Source organism: Sorghum bicolor, chromosome 3, assembly GCF_000003195.3.
Source record: "Sorghum bicolor cultivar BTx623 chromosome 3, Sorghum_bicolor_NCBIv3, whole genome shotgun sequence".
In the NCBI taxonomy this organism is placed as follows: Eukaryota; Viridiplantae; Streptophyta; class Magnoliopsida; order Poales; family Poaceae; genus Sorghum; species Sorghum bicolor.
This window is the reverse complement of record NC_012872.2, coordinates 13,659,466-13,673,385: the sequence shown is the minus strand read 5'-3', so window position 1 is coordinate 13,673,385 and position 13,920 is coordinate 13,659,466. Positions and strand designations below refer to the sequence as shown.

The following is a 13,920-nucleotide window of genomic DNA, read 5'->3' as shown; positions in this document are numbered from 1 at the left end:
TCGTCATCGCAGTTTGAACCAAATTGGCTGCATACAGCCCAAAACTGGCTGTACTAGCCAATAATACCACTTTCAACCAGGTCAGCACTCAGGAACACCTTTAGGCTTTAGGTATGTATGTATTGCTGCACTTATTATTATATTTGAAGCTAACACTATGGACGTACGCACATTATGACTAACCGAAGTCGCAAGACGGGCACCTTCCCCGTTGTGCTGCTCTCATTACCGGCGCCAAGCTATCATCAATCATTGATTGTTGAAAAGGTAGCCGAAGCCGAATATAAACCCTGCACCTGCAGGCCCAGTCTCAGAGCTCCAGCATCCGTCTCTTGCTCATCATCAGCTACTCAGCTTACCACCCGGCTTCGCCGATCAGGCTTCAGGAAAGAAAAATGAAGCTCTCGGCGGCAGTCCTCTTCGCGCTTGTGGCTGTCCAGGCGGCGGTGCTCCTCGCCACCGTGCCGTCGGCGCAGGCCAGCGAGCTGGAGGTCGGGTACTACAGCAAGAAATGCAAGGGCGTGGAGAACGTGGTGAAGTGGCACGTTATCAGGGCGATCAAGGCCAACCGCCGCACCGGCGCCGCCCTCGTCCGCCTTCTCTTCCATGACTGCTTCGTCAGGGTAAGCAGCACTAAGCACTCAAGCATGCCACCAATTCATTATAGTAAAGTGTGTGGCGTGAAATGCATGTACAACTAATTGACGGTAAACTAAATAACTAATTAACCATGCAGGGGTGTGATGGTTCTGTCCTCCTGGACGCTTCCTCCGACAACCCTCACCCGGAGAAGGAGGCGCGGGTGAACATCGGTCTGGCCGCCTTCGACGTCCTGGAGGAGATCAAGGCCGCCGTCGAGAAGAGGTGCCCCGGCGTGGTCTCCTGCTCCGACATCCTCATCTACGCCGCCCGCGACGCGGCCAGCGCCCTCAGCAACGGCCACGTCCACTTCGCCGTCCCGGCCGGCCGCCTGGACGGCTTCGTCTCCAAGGCCGATGAGGCGCAGGCGGAGCTCCCGGACTCCACCCACGACGTGCAGCAGCTCATCGACAACTTCGCCAGGAAGAACTTCACCGTGGAGGAGCTGGTCATCCTCACCGGGGCGCACTCCATCGGCCAGGGCCACTGCTCCTCCTTCAGAGGCCGCCTCTCCGAGCCGTCGAGCCAGATCACCCCGGCGTACCGCGACCTGCTCAACTACAAGTGCTCCCAGGGATCGAACCCGCCCGTGGACAACAACGTCCGCGACGAGGACTACGACGTGGTGGCCAAGTTCGTGGCGGGGTTCACCAGCCGGGTGCGCAAGATCCCGGACTTCCTGGACAACTCCTTCTACCACAACAACCTCGCCAAGATCGTCACCTTCCACTCCGACTGGACGCTGCTCACGCACAAGGAGGCGCTCGGCCACGTCGTCGAGTACGCCGAGAACGGCACGCTATGGGACGAGGACTTCTCCGAGTCGCTGTTGAAGCTCAGCAAGCTGCCCATGCCAGCCGGAAGCAAGGGCGAGATCAGGAAGAAGTGCAGCGTCGTCAACCACCGGCTATACTAAGCCAGCTGCTGTACCTACAACAATGGAAATCCAAGAAAGATGTCGTGCCTAATGGAATAATGCCTACATCAAGCAGCATATGGTTAATTTTTCAATGTTTCTATTCTATCCATTCTATTGATTCTGATTAGTTGTACTGCTCTTTATATATTTATATTTAACATTTTTTTGTTCCAATTGTTAACTTGTCTCACTGCATTAAAACCATAATTCCACACGAGTGTCATTGTGTCAAGTTAACTATAATTGTTAACTTGTCATTGATGCAGAGATGGTTCCTAATCTACAGTAAGTCAACATATTAGCATATCCTTCGCCCTGGGACACCTTCCAGTTGTTGACTTCTTTTAAGATTAGAAACCATCTCTGCATCAATGACAAGATATGGTGCCACAGGATAACGCTTCTCAATTGCCATCTTGTTTCTTGTGACCCAAAGGGTCCAAGCAAAACATGCGAAAAGAAACGTAAGAATTCGTATTGGCAGGACCCCTTGCATTGCAGCCAAACTTCCGAGTTCTTGCAAGGAATGAGGAATATCTCCCAAATTAAACACTTTTTTTATGATTGCTCAGATCATTCTAGCAAGAACATAATCAAAAAGAATATAGTTAATAGTTTCTAGAACCCTACAAAGACAACATTTTCCATCTCCTCTCCAGCACCTTCTTATCAAAGACTGACCAACCGACACTTTGTTGTTAAAGATTTGTCATAGAAGAACTTTATTTTGAGTGGGATTTTATACTTCCAGATTATCCCAGCAACTCTACTCGGCATGGCTCAAAGCAGAGGAATTGAATTATTACTACTATGTCATTTTAGTTCTGTGTGAATTCAAAAGTTATTTTATGTTTGACCAAATTAAAAAGTTCCACAAAATATTACAGTATCAAATTAGTTGAGCCACTTCGAAATATGCTTCATCATGTAATGATGTAATTGCTACGGGAAGGATAACTTTTTCTTTTATAGAAATTCAACGTGAATGATTACTGAATGGTGAAATTCAGTAATCAAGTCAGAAGGTACGTTAATGGGCTGAATGGCAGAGATCATGCATGTTGGTACGATCTGGCCCATGTGCTCGGCATTGGGCCTAACTCTCTGTGTGCATGTGGAGTGTAGGTGCGCGCACTGTGATAAATCGCGCGTGAGTGACAGTTGTATCATATACAATTTTGACTAAATTCTGAACTCTTTGTTATCTGAATCCTCTTCCCAATGGAACTCATTTGGTGTTCTTCCCTTCTTGTTCCCCATTTCTTGCAATCTCCTCTAGAAAATCTCGATACAAAATTGCAAAGCAGTCGACATCATAACAAGTTCCAAGTCACCGAATGAAAATTTTGATCGCTTGCACGTTGGGCTTCCATTGGAGTCAGTAGACTCTTTTTTTAAAAAATAAGTTTGCAATTTATTATATCTAGAGAGGATCATTTCCATCATGAGACACCAGTTCTAGTACAAACTCTAGGAGGAGATTAATCCAAATATGCGAACGATCTGGGTCCCAATTCAACCCAATTCGAGCAAGCTCGTGTGCACACCAATTGCTAGAGCGTGGCATATGAACAACATCAACCCAAATAAAATTTATAGACATCAGAAACTTTGCTTCTCTAAACAACACGCCACAAGCTGAGAAATCATAAGAGCAGAATTGTAGAGCATCAACTAAAATTGTCGAATCAGTCTCCAAAATGATATGGGACAAACCATGATCCATTGCTACTACATACTAGGTAGCGAGACAAGCCTGGGACTCAGTATTCAATGCATCATGTACCACATTGATTCTACCTGCTCTAACAACCACCGTAGCACCTTTGTGTTCCCTCACAATAGAACCCCAAGGATCTTTCTGTTTGGCCTGTATAAAAGCTCCATCAATTTAATCTTTTGGACATCGACTGTTAGGGGAACACAGCAAGAAATTCCACTTTTTCTCTTATTTGGCCTCTCATGTGTATGAAGAGTATCAACATATAGAAAGCACCTTATGAACCATCTCCTCAGTACACATGATTTATCTCCAGTGTTTGCCTTGTTACAAGCATCCCACCAAAGCCAAAGAAAATAATATTTTATCCTCCTCGAGAGAAAGAATTTTGGTGGCTACCTATTTTGCAGAGTTAATATCAATTAAAGTTAGACAAAGCTCCTCTAAGTTCAAAGCTCTCCAACATTTCTTGACAAATTTGCATCTAAAAAAAACAATGTCCACCATCCTCATTTAGGGCGCGTTCGGTTAGAGGTGAATCAGGCTAGGAATCATTCCAGCTAATAAAAGGTAGTATAATTAAATTTGTCTTGCAATTCCGGCCGGAAGTTTTCCAGGGAGCTGTTCCCTGCGAAACGAACGAGCCCTTAGCCTCCAACAGACAGGACAACGTGTATCAATACTCGTTCCCCGACGAAGAATATTCATGCGTAGGGGTAAGCTATTATGTGTAAATCTCCAGAAAAAAGTTTCTGCTTCGGTGGACATTGAAGCTTCCATATCTTGTGCCAATTGTTGTTACAGAGAGAATTCAAGCTGGCACTAGCTTCGTCAATTTGCCTTTTTTCGATAGTTCTTTCTTATCTATTAGAACGTGATGTGTAGATTTGACTGAAAAGTCTCCCTTTGGATCAAAATGCCACGCCAAAGTATCATCCATTCCATTTTTCAGTGGGATAGAAAGAATATTTTTTGCATCTGCTTCCCAGATAATTTCAGTTACTAGATTTCTGTCCCATTCACCAAAAATTAGGTTAATTAGTTCAGAGACCTTATTTAAAATTGTCTGTCCCCAAAGGGTACAAGGTCTTCAAGTGACACCTTATGGGATCCAGGGATCTGTCCAAATATTATTTTTTGTGCCATCACGAACCCTCCAAATTAGTCCATCTTTTAGCGCTTGTTTCACCCGTCCAATGCTTCTTCATGCATAAGAAATTCCAGGCTTCTCCATTACTGACAAGCGATCACCATTAGGAAAGTATTTAGATCTCAGAAGCTAAGCACAAAGAGAATCAGGATTTAGTAGAAGGCGCCACCCTTGTCTTGCGAGCATAGCTAAATTGAAAAGGTGCAGGTCTCTATAACCCAAACCACCTCTTTCCTTTCTGCAACATAGTAATTCCCAAGATAACCAATGCATTTTATTTTTCTTATCCTGCTGAGCCCACCAAAATCCACTTATCATGTTACTAATCTCATCAGACAGAGATTTTGTTAGATCAAAACAAGACATTGCATAACTTGGAATAGCCTGTGCGACGGCCTTAATAAGAACACCTTTGCCAGCCTTCGATAAAAGCTTCTCTTTTCCACCCTTGTATTCTTTTCCAAACTCTTTCCTTCAAATATTCAAAAGTTCTTTTTTTGACCACCCCATATAAACTGGAAGTCTCAAATACTTCTCATTTTGTGCTTCTGATGTAATGCCCAAGACTGACATCAATTGATTTCTCTCTGCATTTTTGGTATTCATACTAAACATGACTGAAAATTTCTCTTTGTTAATAGTTTGCCCCGAGCAATCCTCATATAATGAAAGAATATTTGCAGATGATATGCACTCTATTCATCAGTTTTCAGAGAAACATCGGCAAATAAAAGATGATTTATACTCGGTACATTTTCAACACACAAAGGTTCTGTTGGATTTAGTTGGCCGGTGTTGACACTTTGCATATGACCCTGAGACGATCCTCCTACACTACAAGAAACACATGGTTTTTTAACGTTTAGTTATGTCACAATATATGAAATTTATGTTACAAATTAAGATTTGTGACATCTAGTTGACAAAAATCAAAACGTGGAAAAGCCCGCGTCATAAAATGATTATGTGACATTTGTTTAGTTCATGTCACAAGCATATGACATTGGTTTAATGTCACAAAATCGTAGACCTTGCCACATGGCAGCTGACATGGCAGGAAGAAAAAATGTCACAAAATAAGTTTTGGCCTACTAAAGCCCACATAGCTCATGGGCCTAAAATATTTAGAGTGGTGTTAGCTAGTCCATTATTTTCAACTACAACCCATATATATTTCAAGCCCACAATAATTCAGCCCATATAATATTTTTTTACTCTCATAATGCATCCCTATTTTATCCCACATATTTCAGCCCATAAAATTCAGCCAATATAACTGCATCCATATAATTTTTCAACATATAAAACATCAGATCCAAATGAATTAACATCTCCACAGTAAATACAATATCATTACATCAATCCACCAATTCATTACACATGTAGGGTCTCAAGGGTAAGAAACAGTTTTTGCTTTCTTTTTCTGAACTGCTTCATCCAGAAACATTTCAACAATGTTCTCTGTTCCACACAACATAATTTTACCTATGGCTAGGATACACATGCAAGCATCATGCAGCTATCTTTCATCTCCTTTCTTGGGTCTTGTATTCTCTGGAGCAGATGGATCAAATACGTGGGCTTTCTGGATTTGCCTAAAATTAAAACACAAAAACACATAAGTACAGTCACGATGTTCCGAAGGCATGGTTCATAGAAAAGCTAACCAATGAGCTAGTTGTACCTCATGCAAACAGATAAGTTTGAATTGAAATTAATGTAAGAGTTTTGGTGGAGTAAATTGCAAGGGACCACAAATTGTTTGAAATTATATGTAATCCAGCAGCTAACATTTGCCATTAAAATCAGTATGTATGAAGTTCAAATAGACAAGATGTCTACTTTATCAGACAGACAATTTTTCCACATCTAATTTCCCACCCTATGTACAGAAAAACAAGAATCAGTTTACAGCACCCTTGTTTGCATAACACCATTCAGAAATTCAGGGAGAGTACATGCAACTGAGAGGACCCTTGTCTTTTTTGTCTATTTTTATCATATGCAAGGATAGGTTCCTTCTTAACCTAGCTTCGGTACAGCAATGTGCTAAGACAGCAACCTTAATTTTATTTATTGCATAATCACAGGTATGCACCTGCCATACAACAATGTGCTAATAAAACTGTCAAGCCACTTACAAGTTCAAAATGTGATTTGTCCTAAGCAAACTTAATTTTATTTACTGCATAATCACAGAATGATTCACTAGCTGCAACAAAAAAAATGTACAGTCCATCCCCTTCGGCACCAATACGAACAGTGGATCTATCTAGGTGAAAAATATATGTCAAATTATTTACAAATTATTCACAAATTTCAGAAAAAATACAGACATCAGAGGAAGAGAAGAACCGAGTGCAGAGCTCCACGCTGGCGTGTGGCAGCATGAGGCGTCTGGTCAGCAGTGCGTGCGCGGGGCGTAGGCAGCCCACCTGGGAGTACATGCTCATACAGTCATATGCATCACGCCGGGCAGCCGTACTTGCCTGCAAACATCGGAGCTCAGCGCCGAACCGCGGCCAAATCGAATGGCCGACAATCAGCTCAACGCCAAATCGTGCCCAAATCTAAAAGCCCAAAAATCGGTTGAGTGAAACTAGAGAAACAACTGGTTGATGTTTAGCCTTTCTGATAAAGAAATATGCATTCGTGGATCTGAGCAGGATTAACTAGCACGCTTTGTGCTTATATACCTCTTGGAGAAAGGCCCATCGGAGGTGACGGTGACCTTGGTCTTATCGCGGGTGACGGTGATGCCCTCGCCGAGGTTGCCAGCCTTGCCGCCGGCGACCTTGATGCGCTCCTGCAGGAACTTCTCGAGCGTGGAGATCTCCTTGATCTTGTCCTCCACGAGCTTGGTGCAGTAGATTGTGAAGGTGACGGAGCCCTTCTTCTTGGCGCCGCCCTTCGCCCCAACCGCCACGCCGCGCGCCATCTCCTCTCCTCTGCCTCGCTCGGCTCATCCGCATGCGTCGCTGCTTCGTTGGTGGCTGCGCCGGGAGGGAATAGGGTTTCTGAGGATGCACCACTGAGATGGCTTATGTATGTAGTAGGGCTGAACGGATCGGACGGCCACGATTGGTTTGCAGTTTGGGCCTTTCGGCTGTCATGGGCCTCTCTTTTGTGGCCATCTTGTGTGCCCGTTCAGAGATGGAGTAGCCTATATATATATATATATATATATATATATATATATATATATGATACATGACCAAAATTATCAAACATGTGACATATCATTATTTATATACAAAGAATATGATCTGATATAATAAAAATAAAATAAAAAAAGGAAAAATATATGTTGACGTGGCAAAAGACCTTGTCAACATGGAAAGTTTTTTAAAAAAAAATAAAAAAAATAATTTGTGACACACAAACAGGCCTTGTGACATAGAAAATATTGTCACTAGATGAAATCAGATTTGTTAAGTGACATTTACTGTGACATACAATTTGTAATTGTCACTAAGTCACTATGCCTAAAATATAATGTCACAAAATGGAAGATATAGTAACATTCTTACAATTGTCATACTAAAAACGTTAAAAAGCCATGTATTTCTTGTAGTGTTATATCAACAGATAGATTTCTTGTGAACATTATTATTATTTGTAAATGGAGACGATTAACAATGACGGCTGCTGCTGTAATTTTCACGTAAATGTAATAGCGGAACGGTTAAATTTAGTTTAGAAAGAGAACATTTCATTTCATTTCATGGAAAGAGATTAGAGCACTTCTTTTAGAAACGAGAGATCAGAACACTTAATTGTAGTCGTCGTTTGTCATAGGGCTTTAGCCTTGTCTGTAGGTAGCTATGTCTATGTTAGGGCACTTGTTTGGACACTTTCTAACTTACTGTAGCCTTTTCAAAGTACTACCCCTCCATTTAGCATGCGAACGAACTAACGTATAAATGGAGGCGATTAACAATGGCGGCTGCTACTGTAATTTTCACGTTTATGTAATAGCGGAACGGTCAAATTTGGTTTAGAAAGAGAACATTTCATTTCATGGAAAGAGATCAGGGCACTTTTGTTTTTAGAAACAAGAGATCAGAGCACTTAACTGTAGCCGTCACTTGTCATAGGGCTTTAACCTTGTTTGTAGGTAGCTATGTCTATGTTAGGGCACTTGTTTGGACAATTGCTGACTTACTGTAGCATTTTCCAAAGTGCTACCCCTCTGTTTAGCATGCGAACGAACTATAACGTAGTCGACGGCTCTCCTACGCGGCCAAATATATTGACGCTGAATGGGCCAATGCAAATGTGTGGACGTGGGCCGAAACTCTTCCCGTGGGCGAGAGGAATTGTCCGCGTCGATGCTCTCTCACATAGTCACAGGTAGTGGGTACCATATATGTCCACAAAAAATCTACTTTTCTCATCCAACTTTCACGAAAGTTAATTTTTTCTTCCTCAACCTCAAAATCGAGCAAACCACCTCTCTCAACTTTTCAAACCATGCATTTTATCTCTTTGGAGCACTTCCGAAGATGGTTTTGCTATAGTGAATGGTGGTTTAACAGTGGTTTTGTCTTTTTCTTTTTAAATTATTTCGGCTGAATTTTTGAAAAATCATAGTAAATCACAGGAAATCATAACATGGAAAATCTAATTTTTTTACTCCATATAAGTAGATACACAGCTTCAAAAGTTGAGGGAGGCAAACCAATGGTACTGTAGCAAAACCACTATTTACTGTAGTAAACCTGCCTTCGAAACCGCTCTAGGGAGGTAAAATACACGGTTCAAAAAGTTGAGAGAGGTGGTTTGCTCGGTTTTAGAGTTGAGGAAGAAAAAACGGACTTTCATGAAAGTTAAGTAGAAAAAATAACTTTTTCCTATATGCCCATATACCAAAGGTTTGGGCGTCTGGCCATTGGCCCAAGATGCTGACTCAGAAGGCATTGTTTGGCTCGTAGCTGCCGGCCTGCCGCGGCTTTGCAATCACATATGGTCAATTAGGCTAGCTCGTTTAGGCATGGCACTAAGGTCAGTTTCCATAGAATTTTATTAGAGTTTTATCAATATTAAATATATTGATATAATATTATTTAATAAAAAAGAGAGATGATAAGAGTTTTATAATAGTAGAAAGAGTCTTATGAGGATGAAATTCTTCTCTACTGTTTCTAAAATATGGATGGATTCGAAGCGATGGCCTAGAGGGGTAGGATTAGCCAAATATGTCGTGCTCTGCGCCTCTGCCATCTGAGGGTTGTTGGGGTCAACAGTGATCCTAATTCCTAAGCACGACACTATGGCCTTGTTTAGTTCAAAAAAATTAGATTTCGGTACTGTTGACAAACATTGTCCAATCATAGACTAACTAGGCTCAACAAATTCATCTCGTGATTTATAGGCAACTGTGCAATTATTTTTTTATTTTCTTCTATATTTAATACTTCATGCATATGCCGCAAGATTCGATGTGACAGTGAATTTTGAAAAAAAATTGGTTTTTGGGGTTAACTAAACAAGGCTTAGCTGTGCCTGACCTAGCCCGATAGCCTCGTAGCCCAATAATATATAGATCATTGATGAACAAAAAATATATAAAAAAAGATTATAGATCTTCACAGGTGAATCAAAGTATATGCTGTTAGAAATTTAGACATTTTAATGTTTGATTTAATCCAGAAAATTACGCATAATATAGTGGTGGCATATATGTGCACGTGTGCAATTTTATCACTACTCAGATTAGAGATAAACATTGCAAGAACTACTGCAACTACGGCAGACATACTGAAAACGAAAAACAATCGTTTAAGATTGTACCCTGAGGAGGGACCAGTGCCGAAGGCACCGGCGGCTAAATTCGCACTAGTCGACATAGTGCGTTGGGTGAAGTAGCGGACCACAGTCGATGCAGGAAGATGTTCGCAGTGCAGTCCCGCGAACGTCCACCAGGAAGAAGACGAAGACGCTGTAGTTGATCTCGATCCACCGGAGTGGAAGAAGACGATCTCGCCGGTGAGCAGTCGCGGAAGACGCTCCCCAAAAACCTGATTGCCCGATGCTAGGCGTCGGGTTCCGGAGGTCTGCTCTCCAGATCTCTGTGCGCGCAGAGGTTCGGGACGGGAATGGACAGAAAGCAACGCGACTAGAATGGAAAGGAATGACTTGTGTCTCGCAGGTAAGGAAAGAGTGTCACGCGTATGAAATATATAGGCCCCAGGAGGAAACGTCTGATTGATGACAATTAATCACATTTAATTGCCATAAACCGAGTCAATCAATTAGCAATTAATTGCCATTAATTGTACAACGGTCAATCAATTAGCAATTAATTGCCATTAATTGTACAACGGTCAGATCCCGTTTTCCTCCCTTTCCTTATATTCACCACGCATGTGCCACGTCACGTCTGGTCTGGTCCTCGTGTGTCACGCCTCGGCATAGCGGCGGCGGCGCGCGCGTGTGGCACCCCTTTTTCCTCTCTCAACTTCTCCATAGGAGCTAACAAGGGCCACCTATTTAAGTTGAGTTAACACATGGTCAATCATCAATACGGTACTAAACCGTTTTCATTATAGCATTAATTATGGACCCTTGAATTAATCATCAAATATAATTATGGCCTAAACGCCCATTATATTCAACATATGCGCATAGTACAACCACAAATCGAAAGGGAATTGCCCTGAGAAGCTATGGATCTAGCGTGATTAGTGCTCTCGCTGTCTCGGCGTGCCCCACACCAATATGCATGTCCTGCTCGCCTGTCACTAGGAGAAGAGTAGAGGAGAGGGAGGCATCAGAGGATGGGGGTACCGGTGGCTAGGATAGTAAGGGAGAGAGTGGCAGGCGGAAAGGGTTGGCGGGTGCCATATTTCCAGAGCTACCGCTACGATCAAATTGGGTGCCATATAGCCTTTTATCCTTGAGGACATCAAATGACTGCAACCTGTCAAGAACATAGTGATATTTGGGCTTTGTGTTTGGGATTGGCATGGATTTTTCTTTTTTTGCGAACGGAACAAACTTTATTAAAAATTAAGTAACATCGTTACAAGAGAGAAACACAACCCAATCTGGAAAACAATCAAAAAAACACTGACACTCCCTAGACCTAGAAGCAAAATGCGCCAACTCATGCGCCAAATTATTCTGATCCCTATTAATCTTAACAACCTCTAATTTGCATAGCTGGCTGCCGGCCTCGTGCATCATCGCAAGGACATTCCACAGGACAGAACGATCACAGCCCTTGGCATAAAATTTGGCAACCACCAACTGACAATTAGATTCCAGGATCATCGGAATATGTGGCCATCTCAAAGCCATGTGAAGGTCCTCTAAGCATGTTGTCGCCTCGGCCTCCTCAGCGTCCCTGCAATGAGATAAAAAGCGCCAGGCGGTAAGTTTCATGGAGCCATGCCAATCTCGAATCACAATCCCTATCGCAGCATCACCAGATAGCTGATCAAACGCAGCATCAACATTGATCTTAAAAGAACCCTACGGTGGTGACACCCAGCATTTCCTCTTCTGAACTGAAATCTGCCTCTGAGCATTACTAGCCCCAGACACTGCACAATATTTTCCTTTGGCATCCATGTGCTCAGTTTGTTATCGGATATTATTCAGAGATGTCATATACCTGGTTAGGAAGGTGACCGATATGGCAATAAAAAGACATATATCTTCATGGATCACCTTATTTTGTATACTCCAAGTGTGCCAAAAGAACATAAAAACATTTGCCAGTACCTCTGGAGAATTATTGTGAATCAGCATCATCAACCATTCTGGATCAGCCTTAGCAAACATCTGCTCTGACGGTAACACCCAGTGCTCTCTCATAGCCAGCCGCAGGGACACAGCATGTGGACAAGCCAACAAGGCATGGTAAACATCTTCAGCATATTGCCCACATATCTGGCATATATCCTGCTGCTCAAGGTGGCGGTGTTTCTTATTAACACGAGTAGGCAGACCATTGTTAACAGCCTTCATAGCAAAAACATTGACTTTGGATGGCACATCAATCCGCCACAATTTCTTCCATCCAGCCCGACCTTCAACAGAACTAGAACTACTTGCAATATTAACAGCCCCATAGAAATTTCAGACAGCTAACCTGTAAGCACTGCGAATAGAAAAATAACCCGTCTTCTCATAGTGCCAGGACACAAAATCTGGGGTCTCATGAGCAGGCAACTTGATCTTAAAAATTTCAACAACATCACAAGGAAAAAATACCTCCGAACAGCCATTTCGTCCCAAGCACCACTGTCATCAATGAGGTGATGCACCCATCGAAGTCGACAAGAGCGCATAGGACTAATCGGTTTCAGTCCATACCCTCTTGGCAGCCAGTTATCTCGCCAAATCTGAGTCGATCTTCCATTACCAATCCGGTGAATGACGCCCTGTTTTAGCAGCTCCAAACCATATTCAATAGCTCTCCATGTCAGTGACGCATCACCGGCCGGAGCCCGGTCTAGAAGTTTACTGTTGGGATAGTATTTAGCTTTCAACACCTTTGCACAAAGACTATCGGGAAAAGCCACAAGTCTCCAGGCCTGACGAGCGAGCAGCGCCTGGTTCATCAGGCGAAGATCCTTAAAGCCCATACCACCCAAACCTTTCGGCAGCACCAATTTTTCCCATGGGATCCATTGCACCTTCCTTCGACCCTTCTCAGCACCCCATCAAAAAACACGAATCTGCTTCATGAGTTGATCACACAAGGTTAGAGGAAGTTTAAAAACACTCATAATATAAATTGGCAAGGCCTGAGCCACCGATTTGATCAACACCTCCTTCCCTGCTGCAGATAAATATTTTTCCTTCCAAGCGATCATTCTTTTGTGGAAGAGCTCCTCGAGGGGTTGGAATAGCCCTCTCCGGACACGTCCATTTGGAGTTGGCAGTCCCAAGTACTTGGCCTCAAAATCAACTCTTTCCACTCCCAAAACTGAGCGCACCTGCTCCGAGATTGAGCCATCCAGATCTTCATTTACCAGCAAAGAGCACTTGTTTGGACTTAGTAATTGTCCAGAGCCTTTTTCAAAAGTAGTAATCACTGCCTTAACAGCCTGGGCCTACTCCATGTTCGCCTTGAAAAACAATAAACTATCGTCTGCAAACAATAGATGAGACACACTCGGTGCCCTCCGACAAACTTTGAGGCCATCAATTTCACCAAGCCCTTCACTGTGCTTTAACAAAGTAGAGAGACCATCAGCAACTAAAAAGAATAAATATGGTGAGAGCGGATCACCTTGTTGTAAACCACGTGATGGGGAGAAGGAGCGCGACGGCACTCCATTGAAGCGTACTAAGTAGCGTACAGTCGAAACACAAGTCATGATCCACTGCACCCACTGACTTTGAAAGCCTAGCTTCTCCAACAAGCTTTTTAAAAATCCCCAGTCAACCCGGTCATACGCCTTCGACAAATCCAGCTTATATGCACAAAAATTCCTGCCACTGTCTCTTTGAATCGCATGAATACATTCAAAAGCAATC

The 13,920-nt window shown here is 42.9% G+C and overlaps 2 protein-coding genes across 2 annotated transcripts; one reads left to right on the top strand and one right to left on the bottom strand.

Moving 5' to 3' along the window:
- On the top strand, positions 311-1,732 carry LOC8060305 (peroxidase 2). The gene is made up of 2 exons (XM_002457664.2): positions 311-623; positions 737-1,732. Exons 1-2 carry the CDS (start codon positions 396-398, stop codon positions 1,553-1,555), a joined length of 1,047 nt encoding a protein of 348 aa, XP_002457709.1. The 5' UTR covers positions 311-395; the 3' UTR covers positions 1,556-1,732.
- LOC8078156 (60S ribosomal protein L22-3) lies at positions 1,782-7,366 on the bottom strand. Its single transcript, XM_002455450.2, has 2 exons — positions 7,125-7,366; positions 1,782-1,958 (listed from the first exon to the last, which is right to left on the bottom strand). The coding sequence occupies exons 1-2, from the start codon at positions 7,364-7,366 to the stop codon at positions 1,805-1,807; spliced, it is 396 nt and encodes a 131-aa protein (XP_002455495.2). The 3' UTR covers positions 1,782-1,804.

Bases quoted from the DNA above. Each gene is read 5' to 3' on its own strand.
- LOC8060305 (XM_002457664.2), top strand. From the start codon at position 396: ATGAAGCTCTCGGCGGCAGTCCTCTTCGCGCTTGTGGCTGTCCAGGCG. The intron at 624-736 runs GTAAGCAGCACT...TTAACCATGCAG, and splicing joins TCCATGACTGCTTCGTCAGG to GGGTGTGATGGTTCTGTCCT.
- LOC8078156 (XM_002455450.2), bottom strand. From the start codon at position 7,366: ATGGCGCGCGGCGTGGCGGTTGGGGCGAAGGGCGGCGCCAAGAAGAAG. The intron at 1,959-7,124 runs GTATATAAGCAC...GCAATTGAGAAG, and splicing joins GATGGGCCTTTCTCCAAGAG to CGTTATCCTGTGGCACCATA.